This window comes from Nelusetta ayraudi, unplaced genomic scaffold (genome assembly GCF_046127955.1).
Source record: "Nelusetta ayraudi isolate G7.1 ecotype Tasmania unplaced genomic scaffold, CSIRO-AGI_Nayr_v1 ptg000005l, whole genome shotgun sequence".
Taxonomy (NCBI): domain Eukaryota; kingdom Metazoa; phylum Chordata; class Actinopteri; order Tetraodontiformes; family Monacanthidae; genus Nelusetta; species Nelusetta ayraudi.
The window spans coordinates 1726837-1740439 of record NW_027466055.1 but is presented as its reverse complement, the minus strand read 5'-3'; the positions used below and the strand labels follow the sequence as shown (position 1 = coordinate 1740439).

Below are 13603 nucleotides of genomic sequence, written 5' to 3'. Positions count from 1 at the left end.
CTCACTCACGCTGTCACATCGATCAGACCGCAGCATTACACACACTCAAGCACAACCATGCTCACACACACACACACACACACACACACACACACACACACACACACACACACACACATACACACACACACACCCCTCAACTCTGTGTACGTGCTCTTGCAGCTGCGGTGGACAAAACAGGAAGGAACAAAAAACACAAAACGAGATGGAATTTTGAAAAATCTGGTTAGAGTCCATGAGTTACATCTCTTGTGTAATAACGATAATGACAATAATGTCATAACAAAGGTGTGACAGTGACACCTGTCGACAAAGTCGAGTAGTTTGCTGTGTTGCGCTGGTGCCAGATTGTAGGTCCATTGGATTAGCAGCCACAGTGTAAGGTGAACTGCTGAACTTGAGGGAGCAGACAGGTCTGAGGTGAAAGTTGCTGCAACTAGATAGATAGAAAATACAGGTGGTGTGGACTGTTGGCCCTGAAGACTTGGGATACTAGGAGCCAACAGCCTTTAGCATTGAAACTCTTAGTGTGTCTTTGCTGACAGTGTGTAACAGCAACGACAGTGGGCCGCGGAACACTGTGTGCTCGGTGTCTTTGTTCTGCAGCAGCTCCTGGAGCTCAGAGTGTTGTGGATGGAAGAAACAGAGGAGAACTCTGTGCTGTGACAGTATTAGAGACTGTAGAATTACTCTACATGTCAATAATCATGTATGTACATACATATGTGTGTGTGTGTGTGTGTGTGTGTGTGTGTATGTAGGCAGTTCAAGATGCTCTCCCACATAAAGCGATGTGGATACAAACAGGACGACAGGGTGTGCCCACCATCACAGACGGAGGGAACTCTGCGTGCCTGCTCTCCTTCTGCCTGTGCCCTCATTGGCTCTGGCCCGCTTGGTTCGTCCAATCACAACCGGGCCAGTGAGGCTGTGCACAGACTTACAAATAACCTGCTGTTTTACAACAGCTATTATTCATTCTCTATCGTTATTTTTTTGCTGCTCCGCTTCCTCTCTCCCGCTCCTCTCCTCCAATAAGCGACAGGGCTTCCTGTCTGCCAGTGTGCAAGTGATGCCACCTTACAGACACATTCAGTCCCTCCAGCCACACTGGCTTTGTCTTCTGCATCCAAACAACCTTGGTTTTGCAAAGCGTTGGCCAAAGAAATGCAACTGTGCAAAAATAAAAAAAATAAAAAATGTTCTTGTTGTCCTGATCCTGTCATTTAATAGAGTGGAGGCTTAAAAAGCTGTTGTGAATTTTTAAGCAGGGTGAATTATGGGGCTGGAGCGAGTGAGCAAGGAGAGAGAGAGAGAGAGAGAGAGAGAGAGAGAGAGAGAGAGAGAGAGAGGTCTGGACAAAAATAGGTCAACAGCAGTGGCAACCCACGGAAGTAGAAGTGATTCTCTTGGAGCTGTGTGTGTGTGTGTGTGTGTGTGTGTGTGTGTGTGTGTGTGTGTGTGCTGTGCGTGAGGGCAGGTTGCATGTTTGTCAGCAGCTCATTGTGTAACGTTATTTCATGTCCTACTGTAAAGGAGTAAACGTTTCACACACGGCTTATAAGGCGATGAGGTCTGAAGTGCACATTAAAAGGTAAACAGAGAAGCACAATAGAGATCCGTCCATCACGTGCAGACATAATAAGAAAAGTAGGAAAGAGGAGGACACAATCAATAAATAGTTGCTGCGGTGGTGCCTTAAGGCAAAATCCATACGAACATCATATTATTAATGATATTTCTTCTATTATATTTCAACCCATTGATTTTATCAGGAATTTTGGAAAGGACATTTTATGTGTTAGTTCACAGTATAACCAAAAATTCCAAAGATAAGTCAAGGCCAAGGGTTATGTATATATATATATATATATGTATATATATATATAATGTGTTGAATGAAAAGCACATCAGCTCCACATTAAACCGGAGACATGAGAATATTTTTCTCCTTTCGCTCCTTTGCTTGCAGACTTTATTGTATTCAAGACTTTCAACAAAAACAACTCAACTCAACCCAAAGGAGGTTTCCGTGGAGTTGAATCCTCAATCTGTTTGCACCAGATTAAATCTGGGAAAATTGCGCGGAACTCCCCTCCACCCCCCTCTTTTTTCTTTTTTTTTCTTGGCCTAATTAGCACTGCAGTTTTGATATTACATAAAGAGCAACAGCAGAAACTGATCCTAAACTTAGACTAAATAAGTTTGTTGAAATAAAAAAAAAAAAAGGTCTGTTGCAAATCTCTTCTCTTGTTCTCTAAATTCTTCCCAGCCTCCACTGGAGAAGGTGAATGATTCTCTTGGGCAGCATCTTTTTGATCTTTGGTAATAATAATACCGCACCTTAATAACCATCATAAAACAAACCTAGCCTTAATATAGTATCCAGATTGTTAAGATTAGGTTTTGGCTTAGCTACTTGCTTTGGCCTGCTAAAAAAAAAAGCAATTGTGTTTTTCTTATCTAGTTAAAAAAAAAAAAAAAAAAGATTTTGAACAACACAGCCTTTTATTGCTGTCAATATTACAGTTGATATTATGACAATAGTATTGCTATCATTGCAGGCGTTTGATATAGGCAGACACTTGTGTGGCATAAAAGTTATAAAACAGACATGCGAAACAATTTGCACGGTGCCGTTGAGGAAATCTAAAAATAGCCCAAATTTAATACACACATTCCACAACGTCGGTGCATTTGAAGAAATATATATATACATATATATATATACATATATATATACATATATATATACATATATATATATATATATATATATATATATATATATATATGTATACATACATTTTTTTGAAGGGTTGTAGCATTACAGACATTATTGAGTGTTGATATTTGTGAATTATTTTATAATTTATCCACATAAAAATGTGTCGTGTATTTATTGACGAAAAAATAAGGAATAAACAGTTTGTATGTCTGAAGTACAACGAGCAGAAATGCATCATTTTCCACAGCGACTGCTGCATTCAGGTCAGATTTTCCTGCATTTGATGTATATATTTCACTCAAAGTGCCGTTTCTATGGCTCCTGTTTGCGTCGTAATCCTTCTTTTGTTGCACTGCAGCAGAGACGGAGACAGTTCAGCAAGAGTTCAGTAGAAAGCAGGGGTTCATCTTCTCTTTTTTTTTTTTTTTTGGTTTCATGGTGTGATTTTACTCAGTTATCAATTTTTCATCGTGGTTGGAAGAGCTGGCTGCTACAATCGGGGTGGCTTTCACAAAGAGAGCTGTGGTGCAGGGAGCTGATCCCCCACAAGAAGGTGCTGCCACGGCGCAGACGACTCACCCCACCCTCCTCTCCTCTCCTGTGCCAGGCCGCGTCATGTGAATGGAGGGGCTGCTGCTACACTGTGGCACTGCCACCTCTGTGTGTCCATGTAACCTGCACTGTATGCATACCTACAGTGTGAGGGGGGGGGGGGGGAAATACGCCCCTCTTTCCTTATCTGTTTACCGTGTCTATGTTTTAAAAAAAAAAAAAAAAAAAAAGGAGGGGGAAGGGGAGGCGGGAATGCTTGTGTGTTTTCATGTATGCATGTGTGTGTGAAAGAGAGGGAGAGAGAGAGACAGAGAGAGGGAGAGAGAGAGAGAGAGGGAGACAGAGGGGAAGAGAGAGTGGGGAGAAGCATGACCTACATTTGGCAAAGCTCATCGTATGAGCATGAAACTGCCTAACATCACCCCAGAGCTCCTCAGCACAGAGCCACGCAATTGGCTGCTTTCAGCTCCAGCCTGACAACAGCACTGGCATCACCCAGGGGGAGGGGGAGGGGAGACGGAGAGTGCGAGAGAGAGAGAGAGAGAGAGAGAGAGGGAGGACATGGGAAGCACATACGTTGAATATGAGAAACAATGTGCAACAAGACAGCTGGGGAGACGGAGGGGCAGCAGGTTTTTTTTTTGGAGCGAGCGCTCCAGTCACAGTCTGGAGGTTTGCACCCTTTGTGATGTCACCGCACCTTTTTTGGGACAAAGCTGCGGTTTAGGGTTTCGGTTCTCAGACCACCGTGTTGCTGCAACGTGGCGTCGCCGGTCTTCTCAGACCTTTCGTTCAAACACACAAGAAATATAAAATAGTGTTGGTTCTAAAAGAGGGTCAACGTTGGAGCACTCGATGCCCCCAAACCTATTAGCACACCCGGCCAGTGTGTCACTGTGAAAGTGATGTAATGGCATGAAATGGACTCTTTTTAAAATAAGTTAAATATGTTATATTATTATTATTATATCATTAAAATATTTCATGATTCCCTGAAAGAAAATAACTATAAACTATGCTGTTGGCACACTCATAAGAAGCAGTTATTTCCACGAAGAGCAGCTCCTCCTGGAGGGAGGCTGAACACATCGCGGCTGTGATGCAGGTCTCACGTCTGCACGCTGACATCACAGCAGACATGTGACCGAGCGACTGGGACATCACAAGAGGATGAACTATTGTGAAATATTGTTATTGTTATTATTGTTTGCAACACGCTGTTTAGCCAATAATAGCCGCGGCCCAGTCGTCCATTCAGGGCCTCCAAGCACACACTGAGCCAAGCCGGGTGGGAGGAAGCCCAGCAGACGCTGGTTGGAGGTGAGTGGAGGCGCTCAGGCTGCCGACACGTCTGGCTGCTCAGTCAGGGAGAAGGCACACGGTGTTCTTGCTTCCAGCTTCCCGGCGAGTGGAAACGCACGACGACGCCGACTCCAGTTGTGTGTTGCGGCGCAGAGATGCTGAGTTTGGTGTCTCAAGTCATGTGAGCTGTCACAAGTGAACGGGGGGGGATTTGTAGCACAGCATCTCCAGAGCTGACACACACAATCACTCCTCCGCCTCGCTGTCCCGCTCTGCCTCCCTTCTCTCCCTCTCTCTCCCTGCCTCTCTCTTTCCCCGAGATCCCCAGGCACAAGGCATTATGGGAATCACTCTGGCGTGGCTCTCGCTCTTCACAGCTTTAATCTTTAAGTTGTTTCCATAGAAACGACTATGTTCCCTCGCTTGATAACTGTTGGAGGGTTTCTCAAGCTAAACAAGAACAAGAAGTCTTCACCCAACATGAGAAAAACCCAGCAGCAGCAGCAGCAGCAGCAGCAGCAGCAGCACCTCCAGTGGCCAGCGGCTGAGGAGGGTCTCCCACCCTGGAGCCTCATTGATCCATTCAGAACAGACGACGTAGCGGAGCAGTGATTAGTGAAGCCGGCCAGCAGAGTCCCAACCTGTGTTGGTTCAGTCTGACTGCAGTTGCCTGAAGAGCCCTTTTTCCCCCAAACCCCCCCCCCCCCCCCCCCCATCCCACCACCACCACCACCGTCACATTTTGTTCCCCTTCATTCTTAGACAGCAACATGTGACACACGTGCACACGTACCGTCCACATGCACTCAGTGGCAAAACTGTTCTTTTAAACAGCAACAAATACCTGCACTGCACATTTGACAGTTTAAGAGGGAAGACTGACAAATAAGAAAGAATGAATAGGATTCAAGCTCAGAAACACACACACACACACACACACACACACACACTTTTTTTTTTTTTACACTTTTACACTATGACCAGCGGTGAAAGTCTCTCTCAGTATTCACACAGCGGGAGAACACCCCTCTACCCCCCCACCCCCCCACCCCTCTACCCCCCACTCCCCACACACACACACCCAAATCCCACATATGTGCCGGTTTCCATGGAGACACGTAGTTAAAAATAACATGGGCGATGGCTTGTCTCGTGCCATTCCAGCAACATGGCTGAAACATTTGCAAACACACACACACACACACACACACACACACACACACACACACACACACGCACGCACACACGCGCACACAGAACAATATTATGCCATCTCTGTTGCCATGATGAGGGTGTTAACGCTCAGCCTACTGGAGGCTTTTTCCAATGACTTTTAAACCTGCTGAGATGTTTTGTTTTTTGTTGATGTCTTAAATGTAACATTAACCCTTTATTATAATAATAATAATAATAATAATTATTATTATTATTATTATTATTATTATTATTATTATTATAATAATAATTATTATTATTATTATTATTATTATTATTATTATTATTATTACATAAAGGGCTCAGTGATTCCTGTAGGTTTTAGCAAAGGAAGCGGCTGAGAGTTGTGTATGGCTTTGACTATTTTCAGCAGTGGATTAATAGAGGCTGGTGAGTATTTATGTGAGGAAAACATGCCATCATTTCTTTTTATTCAATGTCCATTAGAGCATCAGTGGAGTTCTCTAAACCAGTGGCATAAACCTTCATACATTATTGGGGCTTTGTACAAAGTACTCTGAACTGCCTTGTGTGAAGTGTGCTGTACAAATAGGAATGCCTTGCCCTGTAATACTCTACGGGGGATGTATAGGTGTATAGGCGGTGTTATGCAAATAAGAGTCTATTTTTAGTCGATGAACGCAAAACAAGCAAATTAATCTCTCGTTTTCTAGCAGTTATTGCCAAAGTTAAACATTAAAAAACAAAAAATTATATTCAAAAAGACGATGCATATTTCTTCTCGCATCTATTTCTATGTTTCGAGAAAGCACAATGTGACTTTTTGGGCAAAATATTACTGTATGTGTCAAGCTGCAGACCTATATGCGTGTGTGTGCTACTTCATGGTAATGCTGAGCTGCTCTTGTGTGGAGAAAGACAAAAGGCCGGCTCCCCGAACAAACACTTTTCCACTAGTTTGTGCAACACTTTTATTCTCCTCATATTTTTCCTTCTGTGATTACGGCCTCTTTAGGAACAATGCTGCAATATTAATGAGAATCGGGCGGGATACAGAAGCTTCAAAACGGTTAAGCAAGGAAGAGTCCCTACAACAATATGAGATGATTAAACATTCATCGGCGCTGCTGCTTTTCTCAGCATCCACTGGTGGAAGCAGACTCTTACCCTCATCTATGTGTCTGGCAGCCAAATGTAAACACGCTAAACCTCTTGTGTAAATGCACACACATAACATATGTTTTATTTTATGAGAAATGGGAATTAGACAGCAGACCTTTTTTAAGTCCAACCGTGATGAGATGGACATCACATTTACTATGATTACATTATTACATTATTATCTCTTTTCACTTGTTCTACCTTTGTATTCTTTTTGCAATGATCCAGAATTAGTTGACACAGAAAGGGCATTCCTGTATGTGCACTATTATGTCATATCATGTCCTTTTATGCTGCACTAAGCTAATAGTTTCTCCACCACAATGGCGGCTCACTGTGTTGAATCACAACACTGAACGTTCCACCCTTCTCTCCTCCTGCCACAGCATGATTTTAGCATTTATTTACCAGATTATTTATTATTTTTTTTAAATCTCTCTCTTGAATACATATGGCCTGAAAGACAGTGGCGCCCACAAAGTCAACACTACTGTTTGTTGCATTTTTGTTTTCTTCAAAATTCTATGTAGTTTTCATACCACACCAGTAAGGGGCAGCATGGGAACTTTTTTTTTTTTTTTTTGTAGGATGCCTAGTAGCATTGGTCAAACATTGCAAATGTGGAACATATTATTTTAAATATTCAACCTGCTTTTATCTTGTTGATTTTATTGATATATTGTTTTAATACATTTTTGGACATATCGCAGTGTGTTGGCTGCTATAAATAAGACCTTACCTCTGTATTGCCCGGTTGTAAAGCTTTAGTTAATGTGCACATCTGATAAAGCACACGGTCAGACCTGCTTTGCTGGTCAGAGGGGAGAAGAGAGGGATTGGGAAGGAAAAGCAAACAAGTGTGCAGCAGCTTAACCTGCGATGGGAAGGCAACAATAAAGGAGAAATGAAATCAACAGGGCGGGACCAGACAAGCAAAGGTATTGTCGCTTCATTATTCAGGTCACTGTAATGACAGACTGTTGATGACATGGACATGTGTAACGTGCATTATCCCCTCACAAGAACAAGTCAGTCCAAGAGTGTTTGAAAGGACTTTCTAGATGGTACGGGAGTGACTGGGACTAAGCCTCTCAGGCTGGATAAGCCACTGGGTCCCGTCCAGGAAGTCCAGGTTACGGCACACTTCATTCAAAAGTCTGTGGTGTTTTTTAATAGACGGCTCAAGACCACAACTGACAAACAGCCACAGTGATGACAAGCCATTAAAAGGTCTCTCAGCTCTGTTTAGAGAAACTGCTGTAAATAACCAGCGGAGCCGCTGGGGACGAGTGTACATTTAATATTAACAACTGCTGTTGACCGCGGCTGTGCCTATAAATGCCAGGGGTTTGTCTGTGTGTGTGTGTGTGTGTGTGTGTGTGTGTGTGCTGTTCCCAGTCATGGTGGGAGGCTGAGAGCTCCTGGAGCAGACTGCTGGCTGTGCCAGCTCCGCTCTAAAGCCAGAGAACTGCCAGAGCTCCAGATTACAGCAGATTACTGGGCAGGGTGCTCGCGCACTCTGTGTACATGTTGTGTGTCTGTGTGTTTGCATGTGCGTGTCTGTCATACCGTTTATCTTAGCGTCACATCGGGACGTTGTGTCATAATCGACCGGGTCGCCGGCTGATTCGCTGCCGACAAATTTGACTGGAATCGGGGAATCTTTAGTGCCCGTGCGTCGTGGCGTGCGCCTCATTTGCTGCGAGTGTCACAACATACGGCTTTGCAGACACCAGTCAGGTGCTCTTTGACACTTCACCTCAGATTGTCACCCCTCTGTGTGATCCATAGAAAGATTGTACATGCGATCCATATTCCCAGCATGCGGTGGATTAATCCATTAATACTTTGCGGCTGCAGCCCCGCCTTCCTCTCCCTCCCTCCCTCCCCCCCATATTACGGTCATCATAAAGAGATTGCGGTCAGGAGCGGGCCGGGCCCGGGCAGGATCCTACCATCTGAACACAGAGGCTGAGGGAGGGAGAGAGGGGGGGGCTGCATCTCTTTTCACTCTGTTGAGTGGCACGTAGTAAACAGGATCCATGTGTTAAAACAAATAATTCAGAGAAAGACAAAGTATTTCTATTTTTGTCTCTGAGGGAGGGTGCTGGGTTCATGTAGGGTGGAGGGAGCTGCAACAGCAGGCGGCTGGGTTGGAAGGGCGAAGGGGGAGGGCCCTCCGTCTGCAGATGTTACCAGTCTGGATGTTAAACTTGCTCAGGGATGATTTTGCCGAGGCCGTGTTGAATAAGAGGAGCAGGTGACGAGGAGTCAGGAGGGGAGTCGGGGACGGCCAGGGAGGAGGAGGAGGGGTGGGGGGGGGCACTCGCTGACGATGGCTCTGGCTTGTCTCAGTCTCGGCCGTAGCCCCGTCGCAACAAAAGGTAAAGTCAGTGAAATGTGTTGTTGTCGTGCCGCTTGTTGCTTTGTGATTTCTAGCTTGTAAGTGTGTTTGGATGATTTGAAATGTGCCATATTAGTTTCACATCTTCAGATTGTCCACCCTGCACTCTAATAGAGAAGCACTGTGTCAAAAATGCATTGTAGAGCCTCAGGAAACAACATATTTAGCCCTGTGTGGACTGACTGGTCTCAACTTCCTGCTGAAACTGATGCTTTGAAACAAGAAGACAACTAGAGGGTCTGGAGAGAACAAGGAGGGCTCAGACTCCCAGGTGACAGTGGGATGGAGAGCTTTCAGTGCCCTCTGGAGCACAAAGGGGGGATTTGCAGAAATGTTTTTTCTTGCTTTTGCAAAAAAAAGGTGGATGCATTTTTCTCATTTCTGAGGGATTCTGTGAGGGGCTGGACGCACATTAGGAAAGTAATATGTGCCACATGAGGGACCTTCAAGACGGACACAAGGGGATATGTTGATGAGATGAATGAATGTCCATATCCATATATACTGCTGATGGTTTATTCTGTTGTATTGGATTTTCTGAGGTTGCGCTGCCACGGTATTATTTTTGTAAAAATGTTTAAAAAAAAGAAGGAAAAAAAAAGAATAAAATAGAAATCTAGATTTGTTTTCTCTGTCCCAAAAGTTGATATCTGAAGCAATGAGGTGTTTACCCAGGCCTTGATGGTTAATTGATCATTTTCTACTTTCACATATTATGTAAAAAATAACAACCGCTGTAGTTTTGTGAGGACTAGTATCCTGTCTGCACTGACGCTGGTCCACTCAGGAGCTCTTAGTGGTTCAGTTTTGCTGAGCGTCTGTGCCTCAGTTGTGACAATCAATATAAAAAAAAAAAAAAAAAAATCAAGCAATTAAATTACGCTTGCTCTTAACAAGAGGCAATGTGACAACTGAGTTGTTGTGGAGCCGCTGCTAGCGCTCACTGCGAGCAATTCTCCTCTGCAGAACTGGCTAGTGAATGCTCCTTATATAACAGCTGTCTGCTGTGACAAGATTCTGCAGTTAGTGCCATAGGGTGTGCTGCCTGACCCAGATAAACTCTAATACATTCTCCACTAATGACTCACATTCACTCACATCTGGACTACGGGGGGGGGGGGGAACACAGATCGAGGTGTGATTTTGAAGATGCAGTGAAGAGAAGAGCGGCTGTGTTAGGTGTGTGCTTGGCTGAGGAAGGAACCCTTTGCTGTCGAGTCCTTCCAACCCTTTTCAATCCCGTCTGCTCCATCAGGACCATGGACAGCACCAGGGACAACTCACCACACACTGCAGTCAACCTGATATTTTTGGGTGCGCTAACATAGCCAAGTTAAAAAATGGTCCGATCATGAACAATTGACTTGTTCAGCTTTGTGTTGCTGCAATGCTGACTGACAGACAATGTACGAAAAAAAAAAAAAAAAAAAAAAGCAATCACAAATTGTGCATTCCAAGGTGGGTTGGCTTTGTTTGTGTCACTGTGCTGAAATGAGCCGTTTGGACATTCTATGTCAACACAACCTAAATAGGCACTCACTTATGTAGCAAGTTACCTTGCGTTACCAATAGGTTCACGGTCTAAGATTGTTTACTGTCATTACGTTCTCAAGATAAGTAGAATTTCTTGTTCATTGTTTGTCTTCTCTCCTCCTCCAATAATTCTTGATGCAGCAGCACCACCACAGGCGAGGAGGGAAGTGTGTTATTGAAAAGGTGTATGTCTTGTAATGTCTTAGCCAGAGAACTGTTTGATATCTTTGGCATTCATGTCATCTTGACATGACCACGCATCTTCATGGTCGCACCATGCAATAGCACCGTGGGTTTATCACAGTCCACCTTTATAGACTCTGCATCCTGCATCCTCTACCTGATTGCTGTTGACATCAAAGTCCTGGTAGTACGTCTGCAAAGTGCTGAGCTCACACACGGCCCCTTTCACAAGGGTGGCAAACAGATTCAGGGGGAGGTTGTCATGTGAAGAGGGATGCCATCAAATCCGTTTGTGTCTCTGTTCAGCCTTGTGTTGGCTTGTTTTGGAAGTCAGCAAGGTGTACAAGGCATGGAGATAAAGATAAGGGGAGGCAAGACGGACGGAATTCTAATGAAAACTGAGTAAAACTACTACATGGTGAAATCCTGAGAGAATCAGTGGACAATGTTTCTTCGCCATTTTATAAAAAACAGATCTGTGGTTTCGTAACCAGTTTTATAACCTATTAAATACAGTCCTAAACACAATGATTATGTTGATAATCTGTTCTTGGAATTAAAATTCCAAAAACATCCAACTCACTTTCATTGTTGTCTTGTTTAGTCAATATTTTGTGTGTTTCAAGTGTTTAAAATATAGCAGATTCAACATTTCTGACACAATGCAGTAATGGTGCGTAATGTCACACAGGTGGATTTATCCCTTTGTGACAGTGGCACTAAAAGCATTATTATTTATTTATGTAAGGTGGATGGGGGGGGGGGGGGGGGTCCTGGTCTGCCCTGTCCTTTTAACTGGCTGAATGCTGCTCAAGTGAGCTTGTGATTTAATTGCAGACAAATACGAGCCTTGATCACGAATGAAATGAAATGTTGCCAGGCTACCAGTGGCTGTGTGGCTTCAAGGACACACAAGCGTTTGGATTCTGACTTAAAACTGAGATCATAGAGTCTAAAGAAGGAGCCGTGTGTTTAATCACGCTGCCATCATCATCGTCTCTCTGTCCTTTCCTGAAAATCAAATGTTATCGTCGAGTTTAAGGATCAAATACTTAGTCTGTCTGTATGTCTGTCTGTCTGTCTGTCTCGCGATGACAGCTTTGTGATGTGTTACTGACATTCGAATCTTGTGGCCTCAGTAAACGTCAGGAACTGAGGCCGATGCTTGGCCATGTTCTGACTGTTTTTGCAACCCTGCAATCGCAGAGTAGGATTTACTGCCACCTGCTGGTGTGTTTGTGTCCAATGTCTGGCCACATCTACACTCAATGATTGTGATGTGTCTAGAATCAAATGCCAATTTAGTTGTTTCTTATGTGCTTTTATGAGATATTTTTCAGTTGTTGTTTTTTTTTAATATCATATGCATCATTTTTTTCCCGAGTTTCAAGTGTTTTGTGTGGCTGTGCAGGGGAAGTAGCTTCAGGTTGAGGTGACTGCGGTGAATCACAAAGCCTGGCCTGGATACGAAGCCTTGGACAGTTTTGTTCACAGATATAATTTCCTCTCGCAAAGCAGATGGAGACAGAGTCCATGTGAGGACTTTTCCAGGGAGGACACTGATGTGTCGCAATTTTCAATACATGCATCATCTAGTTATTGGATGTTAACTTATATTGCACAGTTATGATTAAATACTGAATATAATCATGTCTGCCTTTATCCTTTATATGGATATATTGGGGCAGGAGGGAGTGGAATCATTATTATTATCATTATTATTATTATTATTATTATTATTATTATTATTATTATTATTATCATTATTATTATTTGTCTATACAACCTTAACAAATGTGACTGGTATGAAAAGAGAGGCTTATACTGTTGCTTTTGTATAAAAAAGAATGTTGCTATAGAGCCACAATTTGAAAACAGTGGTGCGTTGCTCATTTCACATACAATACAATGTTGGATAACATTGGTCAACGTTTGTCAGTGTAACCCTAAAACCCCAAAGTTTATACTGATGAGAGTTTCTGTATGTAGAAACATGGAAAGTATATACACACACACACACACACACACACACACACACACACACACACACACACACACAGGCACAGGCACACAATGAAGGCCCTTCCATACTATCTAATGTACAGCTGCATAAACACATCTACATGCACACACTGGTGCAAAAAAAGAATGAGCCACTGAATGAATTGTCATATATGGCATTTATAATCACTCTTGTCTCCAAGTTCAATTTCTTTTAGTGTTTAAACTGCACTTGGTACAGTTGGCACAATTATTTCTCGACTACTGGAGACAGAGTAAAAGTTTAATGGTGTGCAAAAACAACTCATTTGGTTTCCCCTGAATCAGCTGTGGAGATTTAACCTGGTCCGTCTGTGTGTCTGTGTCATCCCAGCGGTGTCCAACCTGGACATAGAGAGCAAGCTGTCCCTCCACTATCAGGCTCCATGGCACCAGCAACACAACATATTCCATCCCTGCACTCGGCCTCCGTGTCTGGAGGAGCTGCACAGGAACGCTCAGTTCAGCCTGCGGGCCCTGCACCGAGGTGAGCGCTCTGCCAGGACCCGCACACTGCCAGCGCT

At 43.6% G+C, this 13603-nt stretch overlaps 1 protein-coding gene across 1 annotated transcript in view; it reads left to right on the top strand.

Moving 5' to 3' along the window:
- Positions 1–13603, top strand: part of nhsb (Nance-Horan syndrome b (congenital cataracts and dental anomalies)) — a 37969-nt gene that overhangs the window by 16495 nt on the left and 7871 nt on the right. Inside the window, exon 2 of the mRNA XM_076048259.1 lies at positions 13414–13566. Within this exon, the coding sequence (XP_075904374.1) occupies positions 13414–13566 (153 nt within the window). The remainder of the gene's footprint in view (positions 1–13413; positions 13567–13603) is intronic.